This window comes from Salvelinus alpinus, chromosome 3 (assembly GCF_045679555.1).
Source record: "Salvelinus alpinus chromosome 3, SLU_Salpinus.1, whole genome shotgun sequence".
In the NCBI taxonomy this organism is placed as follows: domain Eukaryota; kingdom Metazoa; phylum Chordata; class Actinopteri; order Salmoniformes; family Salmonidae; genus Salvelinus; species Salvelinus alpinus.
The window spans coordinates 69,827,335-69,850,948 of NC_092088.1; the positions used below are offsets into that span (position 1 = coordinate 69,827,335).

General features: G+C 41.8%; 1 protein-coding gene across 2 annotated transcripts in view; it reads left to right on the plus strand.

Moving 5' to 3' along the window:
* map2k6 (mitogen-activated protein kinase kinase 6) overlaps positions 1 to 23,614 on the plus strand; it is a 67,582-nt gene that overhangs the window by 19,734 nt on the left and 24,234 nt on the right. Inside the window, exons 1-5 of one of the 2 annotated variants that reach the window (XM_071393876.1) lie at positions 17,008 to 17,499; positions 17,748 to 17,811; positions 21,669 to 21,717; positions 22,722 to 22,835; positions 23,131 to 23,250. In XM_071393876.1, coding sequence (XP_071249977.1) covers positions 22,797 to 22,835; positions 23,131 to 23,250 — 159 coding nt within the window. In that variant the 5' untranslated portion in view covers positions 17,008 to 17,499; positions 17,748 to 17,811; positions 21,669 to 21,717; positions 22,722 to 22,796. Of the gene's footprint in view, positions 1 to 17,007; positions 17,500 to 17,747; positions 17,812 to 21,668; positions 21,718 to 22,721; positions 22,836 to 23,130; positions 23,251 to 23,614 lie in introns of those variants that run through there. The other variant, XM_071393875.1, reaches the window with a different exon arrangement.

Below are 23,614 nucleotides of genomic sequence, written 5' to 3' on the forward strand. Positions count from 1 at the left end.
CCTTATTTAGACTAGTTGAGTATCAGCATTTATGGGTTTGATTACAGGCTCAAAATGGCCAGAAACAAAGACCTTTCTTATGAAACTTGTCAGTCTATTCTTGTTCTGAGAAATGAAGGCTATTCCATGCATGAAATTGACAAGAAACTGAAGATGTCATACAATGCTGTGTACTACTCCCTTCACAGAACAGTGCAAACTGGCTCTAACCAGAATAGAAAGAGGAGTGGGAAGCCCCGGTGTACAACTCTGCAAGAGGACAAGTACATTAGAGTGTCTAGTTTGAGAAACAGACAAGTCACAAGTCCTCAACTGGCAGCTTCATTAAATAGTACCTGCAAAACACCAGTCTCAACATCAACAGTGAAGAGGTGACTCCGGGATGCTGGCCTTCTAGGCAGAGTTGCAAAGAGAAAGCCATATCTCAGACTGACCAATAAAAATACAAGATTAAGATGGGCAAAGACACTGGACAGAGGAACTTTGCCTAGAAGGCCAGCATCCCGGAGTCACCTCTTCACTGTTGATGTTGAGACTGGTGTTTTTGCTAACATAATTGCAAAAGGGCTTTCTAATGATCAATTTGCCTATTAAAATGATAAACTTGGATTAGCTAACAACGTGCCATTGGAACACAGGAGTGATGGTTGCTGATAATGGTCCTCGGTACCCCTATGTAGATATTCCATAAAAAATCTTCAGTTTCCAGCTACAATAGTCATTTACAACATTAACAATGTCTACACTGTATTTCTGATCAATTTGATGTTATTTTAATGGACAAAAAAAAGTGCTTTTCTTTGAAAAACAAGGACATTTCTAAGTGACCCCAAACTTTTGAACGGTAGTGTATAGTTTTTATATATGTATATATAATCACATTTTACATAAGTATTCAGGCCCTTTACACAGTACTTTGTTGAAGCACCTTGAGTCTTCTTCTTGGGTATGACCATACAAGCTTGGCACACCTGTATTTGGGGAGTTTCTCCCATTCTTCTCTGCAGATCCTCTCAAGCTCTGTCAGGTTGGATGGGGAGCGTCGCTGCACAGCTATGTTCAGGTCTCTCCATAGAAATCCGGGCTCTGGCTGGGCCACTCAAAACATTCAGATACTTGTCCCGAAGCCACTCCTGCGTTGTCTTGGCTGTGTGCTTATGGTCGTTGTCCTGTTGGAAGGTGAACCTTCACCCCAGTCTGAGGTCCTGAGCGCTCTGGAGCAGGTTTTCATCAAGGATCTCTCTGTACTTTGCTTCATTCATCTTTCCTTCAATCCTGACTAGTCTTCCAGTCCCTGCCGCTGAAAAACATCCCCACAGCATGATGCTGCCACCCATGTTTCACCATAGGGGTGGTCCAGGTTTCCTCAACGTTACGCTTGGCATTCAGGCCAAAGGGTTCAATCTTGGTTTTATCAGACCAGAGAATCTTGTTTCTCATGGTCTGAGATTCCTTTAGGTGCCTTTTGGCAAAGTCCCAAGTGGGCTGTCGTGCATTTTACTGAGGAGTGGCTTCCGTCTGGCCACTCTACCATATAAATGCCTGATTGGTGGAGTGCTGCGGAGATGGTTGTCCTTCTGGAAGGTTTTCCCACAGAGTTACTCTGGATTTCTGTCAGAGTGATCATCGGGTTCTTGGCCACCTCCCTGACCAAGGCCCTTCTCCTCCTTTTGCTCAGTTTGGAAGATTCTTGGTGGTTCCTAACTTCTTCCATTTAAGAATGATGGAGGCCGCTGTGTTCTTGGGGACCTTCAATGCTATAGACATTTTTTTTTGTACCATTTTCCCGGTCTTTGCCTCAACCCTTCTGCTCACCTGACTTAGAATTCCTCACAATCAAATGTCGACCGCATTATCTACCAAGGGAATTTTCTTCGATTATAATCACAGCCGTATATATTCCCCCCCAAGCAGACACATCGATGGCCCTGAACGAACTTCATTTGACTCTATGTAAACTGGAAACCACATATCCTGAGGCTGCATTCATTGTAGCTGGGGATTTTAACAAGGCTAATCTGAAAACAAGACTCCCTAAATTCTATCAGCATATCGATTGCGCAACCAGGGCTGGTAAAACCCTGGATCATTGTTATTCTAACTTCCGCGACGCATATAAGGCCCTCCCCCCGCTCTCCTTTCGGAAAAGCTGACCACGACTCCATTTTGTTGCTTCCAGCCTACAGGCAGAAACTAAAACAAGAAGCTCCCACGCTCAGGTCTGTTCAACGCTGGTCCGACCAATCTGATTCCACGCTTCAAGACTGCTTCGATCACGTGGATTGGGATATGTTCCGCATTGCGTCCAACAACAACATTGACGAATACGCTGATTCGGTGAGCGAGTTCATGAGAAAGTGCATTGGCGATGTCGTACCCACAACAACTATTAAAACATTCCCAAACCAGAAACTGTGGATTGATGGCAGCATTCGCGCGGAACTGAAGGCGCGAACCACTGCTTTTAACCAGGGCAAGGTGACCGGAAACATGACCGAATACAGACAGTGTAGCTATTCCCTTCGCAAGTCAATCAAACAAGCTAAGCGTCAGTATAGAGACAAAGTAGAGTTGCAATTCAACGGCTCAGACACAAGAGGTATGTGGCAGGGTCTACAGTCAATCACGGATTACAAAAAGAAAACCAGCCCCGTTGCAGACCAGGATGTCTTGCTCCCAGACAGACTAAATAACTTCTTTGCTCGCTTTGAGGACCATACAGTGCCACTGACACGGCCCGCTACCAAAACCTGCGGACTCTCCTTCACTGCAGCCGACGTGAGTAAAACATTTAAACGTGTTAAACCTCGCAAGGCTGCAGGTCCAGACGGCATTCCCAGCCGCGTCCTCAGAGCATGCGCAGACCAGCTGGCTGGTGTATTTACGGACATATTCAATCAATCCTTATCCCAGTCTGCTGTTCCCACATGCTTCAAGAGGGCCACCATTGTTCCTGTTCCCAAGAAAGCTAAGGTGACTGAGCTAAACGACTACCGCCCCGTAGCACTCACTTCCGTCATCATGAAGTGCTTTGAGAGACTAGTCAAGGACCATATCACCTCCACCCTACCTGACACCCTAGACCCATTCCAATTTGCTTACCGCCCCAATAGATCCTCAGACGACGCAATCGCAACCACACTGCACACTGCCCTAACCCATCTGGACAAGAGGAATACCTATGTGAGAATGCTGTTCATTGACTACAGCTCAGCATTTAACACCATAGTACCCTCCAAACTCGTCATCAAGCTCGAGACCCTGGATCTCGACCCCGCCCTGTGCAACTGGGTACTGGACTTCCTGACGGGCCGTCCCCAGGTGGTGAGGGTAGGAAACAACATCTCCACCCCGCTGATCCTCAACACTGGGGCCCCACAAGGGTGCATTCTGAGCCCTCTCCTGTACTCCCTGTTCACCCACGACTGCGTGGCCATGCACGCCTCCAACTCAATCATCAAGTTTGCGGACGACACTACAGTGGTAGGCTTGATTACCAACAACGACTAGACGGCCTACAGGGAGGAGGTGAGGGCCCTCAGAGTGTGGTGTCAGGAAAATAACCTCACACTCAACGTCAACAAAACAAAGGAGATGATTGTGGACTTCAGGAAACAGCAGAGGGAGCACCCCCCTATCCACATCGACCGGACAGTAGTGGAGAGGGTAGTAAGTTTTAAGTTCCTCGGCGTACACATCACGGACAAACTGAATTGGTCCACCCACACAGACAGCGTTGTGAAAAAGGCGCAGCAGCGCCTCTTCAACCTCAGGAGGCTGAAGAAATTCGGCTTGTCACCAAAAGCACTCACAAACTTCTACAGATGCACAATCGAGAGCATCCTGTCGGGCTGTGTCACCGCCTGGTACGGCAACTGCTCCGCCCACAACCGTAAGGCTCTCCAGAGGGTAGTGAGGTCTGCACAACGCATCACTGGGGGCAAACTACCTGCCCTCCAGGACACCTACACCACCCGATGTCACAGGAAGGCCATAAAGATCATCAAGGACAACAACCACCCGAGCCACTGCCTGTTCACCCCGCTGTCATTCAGAAGGCGAGGTCAGTACAGGTGCATCAAAGCAGGAACCGAGAGACTGAAAAACAGCTTCTATCTCAAGGCTATCAGACTGTTAAACAGCCACCACTAACATCGAGTGGCTGCTGCCAACATACTGACTCAACTCCAGCTCACTTAATGGAATTGATGGAAATTGATCAAAAATGTGACACTAGCCACTTTAAACAATGCCACTTAATATAATGTATATGTATATACTGTACTCTATATCATCTACAGCATCTTGCCATCTTTATGTAATACATGTATCACTAGCCACTTTAAACTATGCCGTTTTATGTTTACATACCCTACATTACTCATCTCATATGTATATACTGTACTCGATACCATCTACTGCATCTTGCCTATGCCGTTCTGTACCATAACTGTACATATTCTTTATCCCTTTACACTTGTGTGTATAAGGTAGTAGTTGTGGAATTGTTAGGTTAGATTACTCGTTGGTTATTACTGCATTGTCGGAACTAGAAGCACAAGCATTTCGCTACACTCACATTAACATCTGCTAACCATGTGTATGTGAGAAATGCAATTTGATTTGATTTTGATTTGATTTGTAAACCCCAAATTCCTTTCAACCTAATAACTTGGTTTTTGCTCTGACATGAACTGTCAACTGTGGGATGTTATATAGACAGGCGTATGCCTTTCCAAATCATGTCCAATGAATTTAATTTACCACAGGTGTACTCCAATCAAGGATGATCAATGGAAACAGGATGCACCTGAGCTCAATTTTGAGTCACACAGCAAAGTGTCTGAATACTTATGTAATTAAGGTATTTCTTATTTTTTCTTATGTTATTTCTTATGTTTTGCAAACAATTCTAAACAATTTTTACGCTTTGTCATTATGGGGTATTATGTGTAGATTGATGAGCAATTGTTTTTATTTAATCAATTTTAGAATAAGGCTGTAATGTCACAAAATGTGGAAAATGTGAAGGTCTGAATACTTTCCTAAAGCACTGTAGAAATATAAATTTTTTCTGCTTTTAATTCTGTTGCATGAGATGCAATTCTAGGTAACTAGATAATTGAGGCTGGGCTTGTTTTATTATTATTGATTTTATTAAGGAAATCAGACAGAGTTCAGACGTTATTGAAGAGGGGCACATATCATACGTAATACATCCGATACATTATGCAAATTACCTGGAAGGTCTCCCAATCCGAAAGTGAGCCCGAAAGGAGAGGTCACTGTATGTCGGGATCACCTCATCTTCAATCCCATCAATTGCAACTGCGAGTAGGGGAAGCAGTGCTTCAAAAGAATCGGGACCGAAATAAAAAATAATCATCCACAATTGCTTCAGCTGCAGCAAGCATATCTACTCTTCTTGTTGCATCCGTTTTTTGTTTTGCCAAAAACTAACAAATGGAATGTGTTTGTTACAAACGTTCAACAAACTGTTGAAAACAAACCTAGTTCGCCACAAGCGTTGTTTGCTGCTACTGCATTTCGGGTGATGTTGCTCAGGCAACCTAAGACTTGTTTGCTACAGCACCTTGCTTGTTTCAGCAAGGAGCAACAAAGTTTCATCACGTTGAGTCAATATTGCCGCAGAAACATACTCAAGCGCATGAATGCGGCCATCCCGTCTTCAGTCAGCTGTTCGCCGCTCCCCAATTTAAATAAACGGTTATGACTACATCCATAACTGTCGTTTATATGGTAATTGTGCCAGCCAGTGTTTCCGTAATGAAATTGTGGCACCGAACATTTGACCGGCAGCATTTGAATTTACTGGACCCATGTCCATTGGGTGTGCAACCTGATTAGGGCGTCCACCCACGGTGCTCAGAGTTACAGAAATCCCTTTTCGATTAGTGTAATTAATCCTAACATAACATGTAAGTCGAGGATACAATGACCTGTGTCCTTACCTCACACTTTGTAGATGTTAGCATAATATTTACCTTTCCTCAGACGACAAGACGATTTTCAAGTTTGGGGAAGAACATTTTCAGCATAAAAATTCACCTATATAATAAAGCATTCCATGCATCATCATTTGCAGACTTATGTAAGATAGTCTACTATTCATAATGTGATGAGTAGATTGGATAGTCATAAGTTAGGTTTGCAATATAACTCAATCACTGTTCGCAAAAAAGACTGTTCAATGCATATCTGAACACCTATAGTGTAGAGACCTGGGCTATAGGCTATATCACATACGTTTCTTTCTTTTCACCGGAAAAACACATTTCATGCAGTTTTACTAAACTTTATATGACTGGCGACATTAGCACAATCTTTTTTAATAAGACAAATTACAGGGTAGCCTACTCTGCTGACACTGACAAACAGATCAGTAAAAATTACGTTGTACGTATAATAAGCCTCTGAGAAGGGGAAACACATTGAATGTCACGTCCATCTAAACTGGAGGAGGAAATTATTATCCAGAAACAAACTTAAGTGGCACTGACCCAACAATGATAAAGAGTGAATATGCGCAGTGCGCACTCACTGTGGATATGGCCTGTGCTCTCCACTGGTGCCAATAAGATTGTCTATATGCCTACTGTTGTTCACAAAATTAAGTTGAGAATTTGTATAACTAAAAGACAGATTAAGAGTATTTTCAGTGTCTTCTCTTTACAGCAAAAGCCATTTGCTTTCCAGACTAGGTTTTCCTGCGATTATATTTAGAAATATTACGATATTCCTGGCTGGGCCTCTACTTTTCACTGACAGTCACAACTCAACAATCATGTATTTAGTATTTGCAGTGTGCGCTGCCCAAATTGCACATGTTGCCTTTCGTTCCGACTATAGGCAATGCAATTTAAAACAATCCACTTTTTTTTTTTTGAAGACTAGGGGAAAGTAATGATCCTCTGTGGTCAAATCATGCTTTAGTAGCCTATTTTGAATCATTTTATTTATTTCTGTAAAGACCGGAGTAGGCTAATTAGGCTATATCATTCAGTTTACCTAGCCTAATGAACACGCCCCCTATGCGCCCAAGTCAATCTACTACCCCCATGGTAGAAAAGTTAACTATTTCTATTGGTCAGCTTGTTGAGAAAGAAATAGCCCAAACAGAATCTAGGACAGTTGTGGGACGATAGATCCCAAATTCATACAACCAGTAGGCCTAGGCTACATAATATATTTTTTTTAAAGTATTAATCTGATGCAACAGATCAGAACGTTTTGCTTAAAATGTTGATAAACGATTATTTCTTAACATTATTAGTGCACAAGGCAGTAGGCTACGCACGAATGTTCATTTGGCTACCGGACAATGAAAGAAAGTTGAAAACCAATCAAACATGAGAGAAATAGGCTACTGGTTTCAATGGCATATGGTTGTCTTTATAAAATAATTGCCTCCATGGATATGGTCGGCTTTTTGCCTAGGCTACTTTGAAGCAATGTAAAACATGCCTCGTAATATGTAGTAAAATGTTCAAGTTACTAACAATTAAGTAGCTAAATGTTTTCAAAATGCATTCTGCCTTCAGCTCATTGCAAAGTGGTGTGTGACACGCTGATGTAGCCTTCCTTTCGTTGCCTATGCATTTGAATGGCGAATGGGAAGCGTGCTTCAATTACCAGTTGAGAAATAAAAATAAATAAATAAAAAGCTCTTTTTAAACGTTTTTTTTTTTTTACACACGATTGCATTTAAAATTGTTGCACAATGATTTGGTTTATAAAAGCGCTGTCTGACAGATTTTGCGCTCAAAGGCTCTGTATCTGTATGAAATTCCATGAAACTATGCAAATTAACCCATAGACCGATAAGCATGACTGGTCAAATATATTTACATCAACTGGTATTTCTATCAATGATTAGGCTGAAAAGCATTATTATGATATGGGATATTATTTATTCTCCTGGACAATTGGCTGGTGCCAATACATTTTTGGGGCTTTTCAACAAAAGAAAATGGCCAAAAGCCGGCTATTAGCGGCTAACGGAAACCCTGGTGCCAGCCCTAGTTGGGGGTCCTCGAGCACCGGAGTTGGGAAACACTGCTCTACAGTGCGTGTTTGCAGGAATAGTTCAGGTTAATATCCATACATTACAACACAATAAGACCACCACCCGAGCCATCTGTGTATTGAGTTTGATGCATCAGGACAATAGTTGGATGTGTATTGAGCTTGATGCATCAGGACAATAGTTGGATGTGTATTGAGCTTGATGCATCATTACAATAGTTGGATGTGTATTGAACTTGATGCATCAGGACAATAGTTGGATGTGTATTGAGCGTGATGCATCAGGACAATAGTTGGATGTGTATTGAGCTTGATGCATCATTACAATAGTTGGATGTGTATTGAACTTGATGCATCAGGACAATAGTTGGATGTGTATTGAGCTTGATGCATCATTACAATTGTTGGATGTGTATTGAGCTTGATGCATCATTACAATAGTTGGATGTGTATTGAACTTGATGCATCAGGACAATAGTTGGATGTGTATTGAGCTTGATGCATCATTACAATTGTTGGATGTGTATTGAGCTTGATGCATCAGGACAATAGTTGGATGTGTATTGAGCTTGATGCATCATTACAATAGTTGGATGTGTATTGATGTGTATTGAGCTTGATGCATCAGGACAATAGTTGGATGTGTATTACAATAGTTTGATATATTATGAGGACAATAGTCATCAGATAAATGAACACAGTCACAACGTACAACATAATCAGGTTAGAAAACAGACCACCACAGTAGGGCTGGGAATTGCCAGGGACCTCACGAAAACAATATTATCACGATACTTAGGTGCAGATACGATATGTATTGCAATTCGAAACTGTGATTTTATTGCTATTTGATGTTCAAAACATATTGCTCACTATGTCTTCTGTAGAGAGACGAGAGAGAGCAAGGGAGCATGAGAAAATGAATTCAGATCAGACATGCAAATAGAAGTGCTGAGAACATGTTGGCTCGCTATTTAAAAGAAGATGGAGAACAAGCTATAGGATGAATAATACCTGAGTTATTTTTAAATCTAAAAATCGATACTTGGAGTCAAAGTATCGATATGATATTGGCCAAAATAATATTGCGATTAGTAACTATTGATTCCCACCCATCATTAGTAACCTATCTGTGCATTGAGCTTGATACATCAGGACAGTAAGAGTCACGACAGTTAGGCCTAACATGACACATTCATCTGAACAAGCTTTGAGGTCTCTGTGTGCTGGAGCTCTGTGTGAACTGGAGTGTGTGCCGTGCAGCTGAAAATGAGAGGAGCATAAATCCAGGCTTGTCTTCGTTCACCCTCCGAGGAGTAACCGCCCCGCGATGCATGCCATCATAGCAGGTCTCGAACACCGTTTTCTCCTTCCCTGTTCTCAAAGGGCAATCGAAGGAGGGCATCTTAAATGCCACCCTATTCCCTATAATAGTGCACTACTTTTGACCAGGGCCCATAGAGAATAGGTTGCCATTTGGGACGCAGCCTGCCTCTGCTCAGTAGTGCAGTGCTCCTAGTGCATGTCAAGCACGCCAACATAATAAAATCAATGGCTCACAGCTGAATCTTAACGTTGATCTTGAAGTTTCATGAGCAATCAATGTTTTCAATACACATCATTGGTGGGGCTGACGCCTTTTGCATGCTTTTCTCTTTGTATAAGCTCCCTCCCTGCAACCATCCTATTTTTGTAAATTATTTTTTATTCAGTGTGTATTTGACTGGAGGACCGTTTTTAGTACATCCGTGTCATGTGTTTAATGAAATTACAGGCCGACCAATTCTGGTCTTTTGCCCAATTATTGGAAAAAGATCTAATCGAACAAAATAACATTTAGTGGAAAAAGATTGGCCTGCCTGTGTAAACGCAGCCTATCAGGATAGAGGGTGAACTTTGGCTCCCCGGCTCAGCTGGAGGCAAAACAGCACTTGTCATCATGGCTGGATTAAATGTGCAAATGTGCACTTAGCTGTCCCCTGCCTGATTACCAGTTACATAAAACCTCCAGCTAGCACACGGAAGAAAGGAAAACATGTCATGCCGCTCCTTTTGCAAAGTAGTGCATTATATAGGGAATATGGTGCCGTTTGGGACGCACACAGTGACAGTCCTCTGGATGTGCGACAGACAGACTGTCTGGAGGTAAATTCCAGATAGACATTCTGTTCCATATTTAAATACTGATTATTATGAATGTTAGTTTAGCTACTCTTGCAATTTTTTCCCCTCAATTTTGAATGAAAAGTGCTTGAATTATGTGAATCCCAGCTAAGAGGAATGGTGGATTTTATTTTAGCAACACACCTGTTAGGGTTTTGTAAACAGATCTCTCTCCAGCCGTGTGTGTGTGTGTGTGTGTGTGTGTGTGTGTGTGTGTGTGTGTGTGTGTGTGTGTGTGTGTGTGTGTGTGTGTGTGTGTGTGTGTGTGTGTGTGTGTGTGTGTGTGTGTTGAATAAAACATAGCAGGTCACCTGGTCCCAGCAGTCAATAATTTTTAATCTAATCTCGGGGACCAATTTTTTTTATTTTTTTTATGTTCTGTAACAGCCTCTCACCTCCAGCCAAATCTCCAGGCCGAAGCCTGGCCAAATCAAACAGCCCAGTAGGCCTAAATCCTGTGAAAATCTGCTATGAGAGAGTTAGCAGGCTGCCACGCTTGGACTCGTAAATAATGCTAGCTCATGTTAGGCTGCTACCAGACCAGCAACTGTTATGGCTGTTCAAGACAAGTGCTTCCCTTAATTTCTAAGTTATCGACTTGATCTTACTATGCCTTGGGCCATTCTTCACACTCTTGCAGATAAGGGCTAAAAACAGGTGTACAATACGACATGAAGATCACATGTATTGGTCGGTCCCCCCATAGTTGAGCAGTGATCTCATGTTGTTGTCATCGTGGTGAAGTTGGCTGCCCCCTAGTTAACCACTACTTAAGCAGGACTGTGCACTGCAGTGACCTGAAGCTGATACACTTACGCACACACAACACCGCCGAGAGTATCGTTAAGTAAACCTCAACCGTCTAAAAAGCGTATAGCCTTGTGGTTGCTGGTGGTGACGAAATGGTTCCCAGTGGAGCTTCACAACATGACAGCTGTAACCTAAAGGATATATACTGAACAAAAATATAAATGCAACAATTTGACTTAGTTCATTCATATCAGGAAATTGAAATAAATAAATTAGGCACTAATCTATGGATGTCACATGACTGGGCAGGGGCGCAGCCATGGGTGGGCCTGGGAGGACATAGGCCCATCCACTTGGGAACCAGGCCCAACCAATCAGAATTTGTTTTCCCCCACAAAAGGGCTTTATTACAGACAGAAATACTCCTCAGTTTCATCATCTGTCTGGGAGGCTGGTCTCAAACGATCCCTCAGGTGAAGAAGCCGGCTGTGGAGGTCCTGGGCATGGTTACATGTGGTCTGTGGTTGTGAGGCCGGTTGGACGCACTGCCAAATTCTATAAAACGATGTTGGAGGCGGCTTATATGGTTGAGAAATTAATATTCAATTCTCTGGCAACAGCTCTGGTGGACATTCCTGCAGTCGGCATGCCAATTGCACGCTCCCCCAAAACTTGAGACACCTGTGGCATTGTGTTGTGACAAAACTGCACATTTTACAGTGGCCATTTATTGTCCCCAGCACAAGGTGCACCTATGTAATGATCAAGCTGTTTAATCAGCTTCTTGATATGCCACACCTGTCAGGTGAATTGATTATCTTGGCAAAGGAGAAATACTCACTAACAGACGTTCTAAACAAAACATTTTTGAGAAATTTGCTTTTTGTGCATATGGAACATTTCTGGGATTTTGTATTTCAGCTCATGAAACATGGGACCAACACTTTGGAAGTGTAGGGTATCTCACAGACTGCCTGGGTGGCCAGTAGGGGCATAACAGCCGCAGGCTCAAGATATGTTATTTTCATCCCTCTCTCTCTCTGTCGGTCTCTGCTCTGGCCTGCCCCCCTCCCATTTCTATTTCCCTCTCTCCCTCAGTCCATCCCTCACGCCGATGTCTTATTCATATCTTCCTCTGGGTCTCTGGAATTTAATTGAGGACCTCTTGAGATTGTTGGGATTCCGGGCAGTGTGGGTTTGGAAGAGGGAGAATAAGCAAGCTGGTTGGTTCCGCCTGCTATGAAAGCCACTCTGGGTTTATTATCTGCAGTGTGAGGCATGAGCCTGTCTGTCTGCACAAAGCTTTTGCTCTATATTCACAGTGCTCAAAGCACTGTCTCCGGCAGCCTTGGTTTCAGCAAAGATCGCTCTGGCAGAGGTCACTGGCTGTTTTCTTCGCCATTTCTTTGGCTTCAGTACTACTGCTTTTAATTACATGCTGACTACACCGGGCATGCACGTGCGTGCGCTATTGCGCACATGTTGATTTTGTCCATCCACACCAGATGCGATCAGAACATGCAAGTTGAAATAAAAAAGAACTCTGAACCAACTATATTCATTTGGGGACAGGTCGAAACACATGAAACATTCATGGACATTTAGCTAGCTTGCTGTTACTAGCTAATTTGTCATTGGATATAAACATTGGGTTGTTATTTTACCTGAAATGTACAAGGTATTTTTTGTTGTTGCTGTATCTTTGTAGAATATCGACCCATTTTGAGTCACACAAAATCGTGTGTTCTCTACTCAGAAAATTAATCCACAGATAAAAGGGGAAACCTTGTTAGTTTCTAGTAATCTCTCCTAGTTCAGTCTTCTTCTTCTGTGGATTTTATATGGCGTTGGCAATCAACTTTAAGGTGCATTACTGCAACCAACTGGAGTGGGGTGTGGTCTTCATTCGTCTCTATCACCCGAGTGGGTACATGCTCCTAAAACCAATGAGGAGATGGGAGAGGCTGGACTTACAGTAACTCAAGCATCTAAAATAGAACCAAGTTCTATTTTAGCGCCTGGCTACTCAGACGCTTGTTGATGCATGCAAGCAATTTGGATTAAATTATTGAATAACAGAGTACCAGTCAAAAGTTTGGACACACCTACTCATTCAAGGGTTTTTCTTTATTTGTACTATTTTCTACATTGTAGGATAATAGTGAAGACATCAAAACTATGAAATAACACAAATGGAATCATGTAGTAATCAAAAAAGTGTTAAACAAAAAAATATATATTTTAGATTCTTCAAAGTAGCCACCCTTTGCCTTGATGACAGCTTTGCACGATCTTGGCATTCTCTCAACCAGCTTCATGAGGTAGTCGCCTGGAATGCTTTTCCAACAGACTTGAAGGAGTTCCCACATATGCTGAGCACTTGTTGGCTGCTTTTCCTTCACTTTGCGGTCCAAGTCATCCCAAACCATCTCAATTGGGTGGAGGTCGGGTGATTGTGGAGGCCAGGTCATCTGATACAGCACTCCATCAATTTCCTTCTTGGTCAAATAGCCCTTACACAGCCTGGAGCTGTGTTTTGGATCATTGTCCTGTTGAAAAACAAATGATAGTCCCAGTGAGCGCAGACCAGATGGGATGCCGTATCGCTGCAGAATGCTGTGGTAGCCATGCTGGTTAAGTGTGCCTTGAATTCTAAATAAATCACTGAAAAGCACCATCACACCTCCTCCATGCTTCACAGTGGGAACCACCCATGCGGAGATCATCCGTTCACCTACTCTGCGTCTCACAAAGACACAGCGGTTGGAACCAAAAATCTCAAATTTGGACTCATCAGACCAAAGGACAGATTTCCACCGGTCTAATGTCCACTGCTTCTTATTATTGGTGTCCTTTAGTAGTGGTTTCTTTGCAATTCGACCATGAGGGCCTGATTCACGCAGTCTCCTCTGAACAGCTGATGTTGATGTGTCTGTTACTCTGAAGCATTTATTTGGGCTGCAATCTGAGGTGCAGTTTATTGCCTATTTCTGAGGCTGGTAACTATGATGAACATATCCTCTGCAGCAGAGGTAACTCTGGGTCTTCCTTTCCTATGGCGGTCCTCATGAGAGGCAGTTTCATCGTAGCGCTTGAGAGTTTTTGCAACTGCACTTGAAGAAACGTTCAAATTTCTTGAAATTTTTCGGATTGACTGACCTTCATGTTAATGTTTTAAGTAATGATGGACTGTCATTTCTCTTTTCTTATTTGAGCTGTTCTTGCCATAATATGGACTTGGTATTTTACCAAATAAGGCTATCTTCTGTATACTATTATTTCATAGTTTTGATGTCTTCACTATTATTCTACAATGTAGAAAATAGTAAAAATAAAGAAAACCCTGTACTGAGTAGGTGTGTCCAAACTTTTGACTGGTACTGTATGTGTACATTTATTTTGCTACGCTCACGCATGCAACGCGTCTGGTTTTGTCAGCTTGTTAGTCTACAATGTAAAATTAAACTTGCGTTGAATGTTGAGATCAGCGAGAAAAGGCCTAAAAGGGAGACTTTATATATGATTTTACATTTTGCAAGATAATATGGAATAACTAAAAACCACATCTGTATTTGCATACTGTAACTTGCCAAAATTCTCTCACAGATGTGAAAATATATGAGCAGAATTGTAACCTTAGGAAGAGCTTTTTTTAAAGGCCTGTTTTTGAAACTAACCATATTTTATTGGCTCAGGACAGACAATGCAGCATATTAGCTTATTCTTTCCCTGTACACTGTAAATTATATAATCTATTGATCCTATACCTTTCTCTCTTTCGTTCTCTGAGTAACGATCACTGGACATATTTGTTCTAGGTCAACTGCAGGTTCCATTTGTTGTGATTTTCCTCTCTGGAGAGATCTGATAGAATCCTAATGTTTAAACAGGCCTGCAATAGGTCTGTGTCCCAAATGGCACCTGTAGTGGACTACTTTTGACCAGGGTCCATAGTGCACTATATAGGGAATAGGGTGCCATTTGGGAAGTACACTAGGTCTGCTCCAATCACTTAGTGACATCTTGACTATGCGTGCGTGATTGAGCTATATTCAAATGTTTCTCTCTACTCATGTAATTCTTTGACATGTATGTCAGTGCATGCACTGTCTTTTTGCATCGTTACGAGTTACTTCCCTTTGCGCACATGTATGTCTATCTCCCATGCATGCAAATCTGTGTGAATGAATGTAAAGCAAGCCTATATGCTACATATTAAATCAGCGTGCATTCAGCAGGGAGCGGTATCTGGCTGCATTGTGATGATTTGCATGTTTGGCCTCTGTGGACTGGAGATGAAAGCTTTGAAAGCTGTTGTCTTCTCGATGGAGCAGAGCGTGCTGTGTCTTGTCCTATCCCATTGAGCCAGAGACTGGGAGGCTGAGGCTTAGTTCCGTGGAGTTTTGCTGAATCACCTAGCAGCATGGCATGCCATGCACAATCATTGTGAAAGCCTGGTAAAGTTGGTGGTGGTGCTCAACCAAAACCACTAACCAGATATTATTTTTGGCCGAAGTTTGGGTTATGAAAATGCATTATTTGAGGTAGTGAGGAAGCAGAGGACCAAAGAGAGAGCATGCCTGAAGTATACCCTGCCAGAAGTATACCCTGCCAGCCTGGCATGCATAGTCATTGAGAAAGCTTGGGGAAGCTGGTGCCTGGTACTTAGCCATAATAACCACTCACCAATTCATTGTTTTGGCAAAGATAGCAGTGAGAGTTGCCAGCAGCTTGTCCAAAGGATGTAACGTTGCATAACATACTGTTAGAAATGTATCGTGTAGAACAGATATGATTCTCAGATAGAAAAGGGAGTTGTGTCAGCTCTATTCATTCTATTTCTATCTGCAGCGTTCAGAACATTTCAGGCTGGCAGGGTATGTTATAGGAAGGCTCTCTGTTCGGACCTCAGCCGCCCAAGTTTCACTGAACACACATGCCAGGTTTTGAATAGAGCAGGGAATATTTTGACAGTCTGAAACCTGCAGATAGTTTCATTTGTTCTGTGTTGGTCCAAATGTAGTCAAATGTAGACTTATTAGAAGACTATAGTGTCAGTTTTCATTTAGGCTACTATTGTTGTCTGTGTAAATGCGTGTGGGAGGGACCCGAAGTGACATTTTGGTGCAACAAAGCTGCTTTGGAAAGTGGAAGCCATAAGGCATGCAGTGAGGCAGCACAGAGAGAGAGGTGGTGGGGGTGGCACACCCTGGGCTGTGGTTTTAACAAACCAGGACACCCTGTGTGTGGGTGTTTTATTTATATTTGTGAGGTTTCAGTTAGTATGGTTTCCAGCTGTTATGGAATGGATGGTATCGTGGATTGTATGATCGCTTTCCTCACAATACTTGAGTGAAACTTTTTCACCAAAAAATATTCTAGTCCCGTGAGTTCATTGACTGAGTAGACATCATGGCCTACCAGATGTGCACCTGTAGTGGCACTGTTAACAGTGAGCATTAGCCTACAACATCATAGCACAGACTTTGCATTGTCAGGTGGGTTTACCTGACAATGCAAAATACCGCTGTGTGCTGTGGGATTCTCCCAAGTACTTATCTTCAGTTACTTTTAAATGTTCTCACGTTCCAAAACTTGCCGATCAAAGCATAAACAGTATGCCTCCTGGTGCAAGTCAAATCACTGCGCTCAAAGCCAGGTGGTGTCATCACCTGTTTACAGTGTGTGACATGGATGTGTGGCCCAGCCCTGCTGTGTGAGCAGACCTGGATTTAGTGAGCAGACCTGGATTTAAATATTATTTGAAATTGTTCAAATATTTTCAGCGTTTGCTTTAGTCTGCCTGGATTGCCAGGCGGGGTTTCCAATGTTGGGACTTTTTATATTGGTTCTGTTGCAACAGGCAAGCTCAATCAAGCACAGCTAAATTACATGCAATTATTTCAAATGGTAGTTAAACCCAGGTCTGTGTGTGGAAGCACTAACTTCCTCATCCAGTCAGGGGAGGTGTGAACCAGATGCTCGCGTGCACGCTCACACATACACACACTTTGTCGGCGACGGCAACCTGTCACTCATGCCCCAGTCACACCATCAGCAGTGTCTGTAATGCCCTGTTACTGTGGCATTGTGCCATTTAAACCCTCTGCATGCTCAGTGCAGTACCTCCAGATGAAGAGAGCTCTAACCCACCTGGCTCCACCACTGCAGACATATCTCCTCTCCTCTCGCTGCTCGCAGTCTAACCCACCTGGCTCCACCACTGCAGACATATCTCCTCTCGCTGCTCGCAGTCTAACCCACCTGGCTCCACCACTGCAGACATATCTCCTCTCCTCTCGCTGCTCGCAGTCTAACCTACCTGGCTCCACCACTGCAGACATATCTCCTCTCCTCTCGCTGCTCGCAGTCTAACCCACCTGGCTCCACCACTGCAGACATATCTCCTCTCCTCTCGCTGCTTGCAGTCTAACCCATCTGGCTCCACCACTGCAGACATATCTCCTCTCCTCTCGCTGCGCGCTGTCACAGGGCTTGTTGTGTTCAATTAGGATCTGGAGTCACTCATTGCATCCAACCGTAAGTGTCTGACTGGCTGTCGGGTGTTGGGCTCGGGCTCTGGAAGGGAAAATACACTACAAGATGGGACATCTGAGATGACTTAAAGGAACATTTTTAGAAACTCCAGTTTACAATTGATTGTGGTCATCCAAACTGCTGTTCTAACTTTGTTGAATGTGATTTGCTGTCTTCAGATGTGTGTGTCTGTGTGTATAATTGTATTGTTCTACACGTTGTTTATTGCTGTCCTTTCTGTCTCCCTCCAGGTAAGAGGAAGCCGGTGCTCTCGCTCTCCAAGGACGTGTTTGAGCAGCCTCCTGCTGCTGCCGCGTAAGACTTTCAGTCTTATTTATCTGCTTTATATGACAACTCTTTGTGTATTCCAACAACACTGTGTTATTCCCCTTGTGTAATTACAAAAAACGCTCACTATGCAATTAAAACGTGGTTACTAAAGTAGCCTAATAGTACCAAAATTGTATTACCATGTCGTTACTAGTGTAATTACAGTGTTACTTGAGTACAAAGGTACAAGAGCAACTTAATATATTAATATAACGTGTTCCTCTGTTTTTTATGATACATGATAATATGAATGTCTTGTTTTGCACACTTTGTACAAAATAATAAAATGCAGGACGACAGAATCTTTATAAAACATAGCTATACTTTATTAACTAAACTCTGGCGTAACAGATGTGATTGTATTCTCTTTTGCGTTGTGTAAAACGTAAAAGAAGGTCACGTATTGGTCCCAGTGTCTCTGACATAGAATGAGCACATAAGATGTGCGACATGCACCAAGATGACTGCTGTAGCATGGATCGCCTGCACAGAATTATCAGACTGGGGAAAAATCAATAATATACTCTGCCGGTCAAAAGTTTTAGAACACCTTCTCATTGAAGGGTTTTTCTTTATTTTTACTATTTTCTACATTGTAGAATAATAGTGAAGACATAAAAACTATGAAATAACACATATGGAATCATGTAGTAAATATGTTTTATATTTGAGATTCTTCAAATAGCCACCCTTTGCCTTAATGACAGCTTTGCACACTCTTGGCATTCTCTCAACCAGCTTCATGAGGTAGTCACCTGGAATGCATTTCAATTAACAGGTGTGCCTTTTTAAAAGTTAATTTATGGAATTTATTTTCTTGCTAATCAGTTGTGTTGTGACATGGTAGGGGGGTATACAGGAGATAGCCCTATTTGGTAAAAGACCAAGTCCATATTATGGCAAGAACAGCTCAAATAAGCAAACTGAAACAACAGTCCATCATTACTTTAAGACATGAAGGTCAGTCAATCCGGAACATTTCAAGAACTTTGAAAGTTTCTTCAAGTGCAGTCGCGAAAACCATCAAGCGCTATGATGAAACTGGCTCTCATGAGGACCACCACAGGAATGGAAGACTCAGAGTTACCTCTGCTGCATAGGATAACTTCATAAGAGTTAACAGTGTCAGAAATTGCAGCCTAAATAAACGATTCACAGAGTTCAAGTAACAAACACATCTCAACATCAACTGTTCAGAGGAGACTGTGTGAATCAGGCCTTCAGGGTCGAAATGCTGCAAAGAAACCACTACTATAGGACACCAATAATAAGAAGAGACTTGCTTGGGCCAAGAAACACGAGCAATGGACATTAAACTGCTGGGAATTTGTCCTTTGGTCTAGAGTTCAAATTGGAGATTTTTGGTTCCAACCGCCGTGTCTGTGAACGAATGACCTCCGCATGTGTGTTTCCCACCGTAAAGCATGGAGGAGGAGGTAATATGGTGTGGGGGTGCTTTGCTGGTGACACTGTCTGATTTTATTCACAATTCAAGGCACACTTAACCAGCATGGCTACCACAGCGTTCTGCAGCGATACACCATCCCATCTGGTTTGGGCTTAGTGGGACTATAATTTTTTTTTTTTTGAAGGGAACTTCTTCAAGACTGTTGGAAAAGCATTCCAGTTGAAGCTGGTTGAGAGAATGCCAAGAGTGTGCAAAGCTGTCATCAAGGCAAAGGGTGGCTATTTGAAGATTCTCAAATGTAAAATATATTTTGATTTTCTTGGTTACTACATGATTCCATTTGTGTTATTTCATAGTTTTGATGTGTTCACTATTATTCTACAATATAGAAAATAGTAAAATATTAATAAAAAGGTGTTCTAAAACTTTTGACCGGTAGTGTAAGTATAAAAAAAATACAAAACACAATATGTATAAATACCCGAAAGAGACAAAGATTGAGCACATAAGATGTGTGACATGCACCAAGATGGTTGCTGTAGTATGGATCTGACTTGCACCAAGATGGCTGCTGTAGCATGAATCTGACTTGCACCAAGATGGCTGCTGTAGCATGAATCTGACTTGCACCAAGATGGCTGCTGTAGCATGGATCTGACGTGCACCAAGATGGCTGCTGTAGCATGGATCTGACTTGCACCAAGATGGCTGTTGTAACATGGATCTGACATGCACCAAGACGGCTGCTGTAGCATGGATCTGACATGCACCAAGATGGCTGCAGTAACATGGATCTGATATGCACCAAGATGGCTGCTGTAGCATGGATCTGATATGCACCAAGATGGCTGCTGTAGCATGGATCTGCAGCAAGGAGAAACCACCATGTATGAATCATGAGCTAAATACTACCACCATGACTTCAACAGAGCATGCTAGCTAATCGCTCATACAGCAATCATATCAAAATGCATGGCTAGAATGACGTCAAACTATATTATGCACCAATTAATGTACGTGTTGAACTCGTAAACATCGTAAATATGAAAACAGAACACAGCACTTCAGAACATGATCTACTGCCTGCACAGAATTATTGGGCTGGAAAGAATTTGTTTGAGATCTCCCCCTATCTGTAAGCGCAGCCAATGACATTACACCTTATTGACGTCTGACTTGAACCTACCAAGTAAAATACATAAACATTAAATACACATTTTTGCAGTGGCAAGTGGAACCATAAATAACCACGTTACGCTGGTATGTTCGTGTCTCCGGGCATGATGAACTGCAATAACCTCACGACCTGGTTGGTCTTAACCAATCATAGCACAGTATGATATGACAGCAGAATGCAACCGATTTTCGATTTAAGTATGTTTCACATGAATATTACAGGATACAATGCTGCTAAATCAACTTAATGATCCTAAAGATGTCACTGACGACTCTGTCTCTTCCCATGACTAATGAGGATAGAGGAGGCTAGTTAGAGATGACCTTTTGGATGCGTTCACATACTGTTATATTTGGCGCAATGCCCCAGTGATTATTGTTGATGGAGCACATATTCACTGTCAAAAAGAAGATAACTGTGGACTAATGCTCAGTTTCTTACATTAACATTTAGGCTACATGCAGTTATTCACATGAAATGTGTAAATCATAATGAATTAATGCATACCAGTGTTGGGGTCCATTCTGAATTGAGTTGCAAATTGCTCTGTAATTCCAATTAAATTATTGAATTTGAATATCATTGGAATTTAATTTGTTTTAAAGAAAGTAGAATTTATTTCAATTAAATTTATTCTACACGTCACCAAATGAATGTTTAATTTGACATCATATATGGTCAGCAATGCCTTGCAGCATAAGGTTGAAATATTTCATTTTTAAAACTCAATTTAAACTATTTAAAATAATTACAGAGGTCTGGAAATATTCTAAGATCATGTTGTGGGTTGTCTATAATAATGAATAATTCCCTTAACGTTTTTAAATATCAGAAGATGAAAAAATCCCAGAATGCATTAGATCGAACACTGTAGTATGCAAGGGAACAATCTAACATCTCTTGACAAAGAAGAAAAATACAGTTTGACATCTGAATTATAATCAAATTAATATTTGAAATGGTATGTGTATTTTTTTGCATTAATAAGTGGCATATCCTTTCGATAAACTATTTGTCAAGTGAATGAGACTTTCATGGTTCACGTCTCAGTTGAATTGGTTTAAATTATTTACATTTTACTTCAATTCCAATTTTCTGCATCTTGTGGGGTGTGGCCAATTAAAATTCATTGTCTGAATTAAATTAATATATATATATTAATTTAATTCAGAAATTCCAAATGTACCCCAACCCTGATGAATACAGAAAATGTTGTACATGAACTGTTTTTTATCCTAACAACTGTCTACCTTACAGACCCCCAAGAGATTTGGATTCGAAAGCTTGTGTGACCATCGGAGAGAAGGTACCTCATCTAGTTAATGTTCAGTATGCTATCTCTTACTGTCTCTCACATTCTTACCTTTCGTCTACCACTATGTTTTTTCCCACACATGTTCCTTTGACAAAACCTTTATATAAAACTGACGAACTTACATAAACATATGTTTTACATCTGTGTATAGTTGTTCTAACCTCTGTATACTTTAGGTTGAGTTAGGTCCTCTGTCTGTGGTCTGGATGCAGAAAGCTGAAAGCTTGGCTCAATTAAGGGTCTGTGAGCCATAAAGAACGGCCTAGCAAACATTATGACCCAGATTGAACACTTCTGATTGTAGGCAGACTGGAATGTGCTTTACTGCCTGACGGGCAGTAAAAATATTTATTTTAAACTCATCAAATATGTGGAATTTTCCATTGGCAAAGATGCAAGGTTTTTTTGTCTTACAATATAGCCTGAAGTCAGTCAGGGCAGCAATTTATTTTTTGGTTCTTGTATGAAGTGTAAGAAAACAAAAATGGTCCCATGATATACGTAAACTATTCTTTCAGATGAAAATGGGCATTTATGGTGTCTTTGGACTCAACCCATCAACCCCTTAGAAGAGACTATATACAGTATTTAGTGTTTCAATGTTCAAAGCCTTCCATGTTGATAAAAAACTTTGGTTGGAGTAGATGTTTAAACAAAGACGTAGCTCAGAGCCAAAGCAGAACTCTCAAACAAAGAGAATAAGAGACCCCGTAAAATGACCCCGTATGTTGGTAGATTAGGATTTAGTGTTTCTTTTCGTGTTTGTCGCTCTCTGTTTCTGTTTGTTTGCACAAGATGAGGATTGGGTACCAAAAACCCCAATGACCTCTTGTGACTCAATATTTCTATCCCTCTTTTTGTATTCAATGATTACTTCAAGTATGGGAGAAGTAAGGGAAGGAAGGGAGATTTTTACCCAGTCTTGCTCTCTCTCATTACATCACTGTGTTTGAATCCAGCCTGACATGGCACTCTCCCCTGTCTGTCCTGTGCAGAACTTTGTGGTGAAGGCCGATGACTTGGAGCAGATCGACGAGCTGGGAAGAGGGGCGTATGGTGTGGTGGACAAGATGAGGCACATGCCCAGTGGCTTGATCATGGCAGTGAAGGTATGTGAGATTTGATGATGTAATTGATGTTCACTTTCAGGAGATCTAGGTCAGGTTACTATAGCAAAAGCGCTTATACAGGCATCCTAATTCTGATCTTTTTCCCCAATATTTGGTATTTTGACCAATCAGGTCAGTTATTTTGCCAATAATTGGGCAAAAGATCAGAATTGGGCTGCCTGTGTTAACGCAGCCATAGTGACAGCTGTTGATGTAATACATTTGTTGGATGGCTGGATGGATGGATAGACTTAGATTTATTGATTGATTTGATGTCCTTTCGCTCCCACCCTAGAGGATCCGTGCCACAGTGAACACCCAGGAACAGAAGAGACTGCTGATGGACCTAGACATCTCAATGAGGACAGTAGACTGCTTCTACACAGTCACCTTCTACGGCGCACTCTTCAGAGAGGTAACTAGCTACTTTATAATAACAATAATACTTAGACATTATAGGGTGTTTTTCTTAAACCCAAATACGCTTTACAATAAACAGCCTATTTGTTTATTCAGTCCCCATACGTTTTTGCAATTGCAAAAGCTACTCTTTATGGGGTTCTCCTACTGACTTAGTTTATTCCTATAAGGAACATATCCTACAATATCATTACAAAGATGTCAGAGGACAGAGCCTTGTAGATATGCTTTTAAGTATATTGGCACCCTTGCAATTTCAAACGGAGTGCAATGAATCAGAATGTTCTGTTATCTCTTTTTAAAACAGGCTATTTTTACCCTGTAAACAAATAAAAGAGGATTCCTCAAGGGTTCTATGG